The 1,884-nt window shown below is 41.3% G+C and overlaps 1 protein-coding gene across 1 annotated transcript in view; it reads left to right on the forward strand.

The window, feature by feature from the left end:
- LOC115294094 (olfactory receptor 14A16-like) overlaps nt 1–1,884 on the forward strand; it is a 15,041-nt gene that overhangs the window by 12,419 nt on the left and 738 nt on the right. Inside the window, 1 exon segment of the mRNA XM_029941793.1 lies at nt 1,530–1,554. Coding sequence (XP_029797653.1) covers nt 1,530–1,554 — 25 coding nt within the window.

The following is a 1,884-nucleotide window of genomic DNA, read 5'->3' on the forward strand; positions in this document are numbered from 1 at the left end:
ATATGTTTGCACGCATAGGTCTAACAGGAGAAACCTAACAGAGGACCATAGGGAGAGGAAGGGGGAAAGAGATCTGGGGAGAGTGAGGGACACAAATCATGAAAGACTATTGAATACTGAAAACGAACCATGGACTGAAGGGGGAGGAGGAGGGAGAGAAGGGGGTGATGATAATGGTGGGGGGCCCTTGTGGGGAGAAGCACTGGGTGTATTATAGAAACCAATATGAAAATAAACTATTAAAAAAAAGAAAAGGAAGAGGACTTTATTTTCCTTGTAATATTCACTTTAAACGAATGAAATTGGGTAGTGTTATAGTAGTTTACTCAATTCTAATGTACACTTAGCCAGCATACTGAAATAGCTAATAAGGATAAATTTAATAGTTTTATATATTTGGGGTGAAATTTACAATCATGCCTTCATTGAAATCCACATATCTGTCACAAATACAGTTCTGTTAAATATTATGAGTTTGAGAACCACTAATGGTTGGCTTGACCATGGGCTTTGTAAGTTACTATTATGTTTTTTTAAATATTTATTTCAACCTTTTTTTTTGGAGTTTAATGTCAATTTGGTTACCATGTAACACCCAGTGCTCTTCCCCACAAGTGCCCTCCCCCATAACCACGACCTCCCTTACTTCCTCCCACTCCCTCGTCAACCCTTGGTTCGTATTCAGTATTCAGTAGTCTCTCAGGATTTGCGTCTCTCTCTCTCCCCAACTCTCTTTCCCCCTTCCCCTCCCCCAGGTCCTCCGTTAGGTTTCTCCTATTCTCCTGTTAGACCTATGAGTGCAAACATATGGTATCTGTCCTCCTCCTCCTGACTTATTTCACTTAGCATGACACCTTCAAGGTCCATCCACTTTCCTACAAATGGCCAGATTCCATTCTTTCTCATTGCCATGTAGAACTCCATTGAGTGTGTATACACACACACACACACACACACACACACACACACACACACATATATACACACCACATCTTTATGATCCATTCATTGAGTGATGGACATTTAAGCTCTTTCCATGACTTGGCTATTGTTGACAGTGCTGCTAGGAACATTGGGGTATATGTGCCCCTATGCATCAGCACTTCTGTATCCCTTGGATAAATCCCTAGCAGTGCTTTGTTGGATCATAGGGAAGTTCTATTGATAGATTATTGAGGAAACTCCACACTATTTTTCAGAGCGGGTACACCAGTTTATATTCCCATCAACAGTGTAGGAGAGTGCCTGTCACTCCACATCCTTGTCAGCATCTGTAGTCTCTTGATTTGTTCATTTTAGCCACTCTGACTGGCACGAGGTGCTATCTCTGTGTGGTTTTGATTTGTATTTCCTGATGATGAGTGACACTGATGTCCTCTTTGGAGAAGTCTCTGTTTATGTCTTCTGCCCATTTCTTCACTGGATTATTCATTTTTCGAGTGTGGAGTTTGTTGAGTTCCTTGTAGATTTTGGATACTAGCCCTTTATCTGATATGTCATTTGCAACTATCTTTTCCCATTCTGTCGGTTGCCTATTAGTTTTGTTCATTGTTTCCTTTGCAGTGCAGAAGCTTTTTATCTTGATGAAGTCCCAAGAGTTCAGTTTTGCTTTCATTTCCCTTGTTTTTGGGGATGTGTCGAGTAGGAGATTGCTGTGGTGGGGGTCTAGGAGGTTTTTTCCTACTTTCTCCTCGAGGCTTTTGTTAGTTTCCTGTCTCACATTCAGGTCCTTCAGCCATTTTGAGTTTATTTCTGTGTATGGTGTAAGAAAGTGGTCTAGTTTCATCCTTCTGCACGTTCTGTCCAGTTCTCCCAGCACCTCCTGCTAAGGAGGCAGTCTTTATTCCATCAGATACTCTTTCCTGCTTTGTCAAAAATTAACTG

The sequence above is a fragment of the Suricata suricatta genome, chromosome 6 (assembly GCF_006229205.1).
Source record: "Suricata suricatta isolate VVHF042 chromosome 6, meerkat_22Aug2017_6uvM2_HiC, whole genome shotgun sequence".
NCBI classification, from domain to species: Eukaryota; Metazoa; Chordata; class Mammalia; order Carnivora; family Herpestidae; genus Suricata; species Suricata suricatta.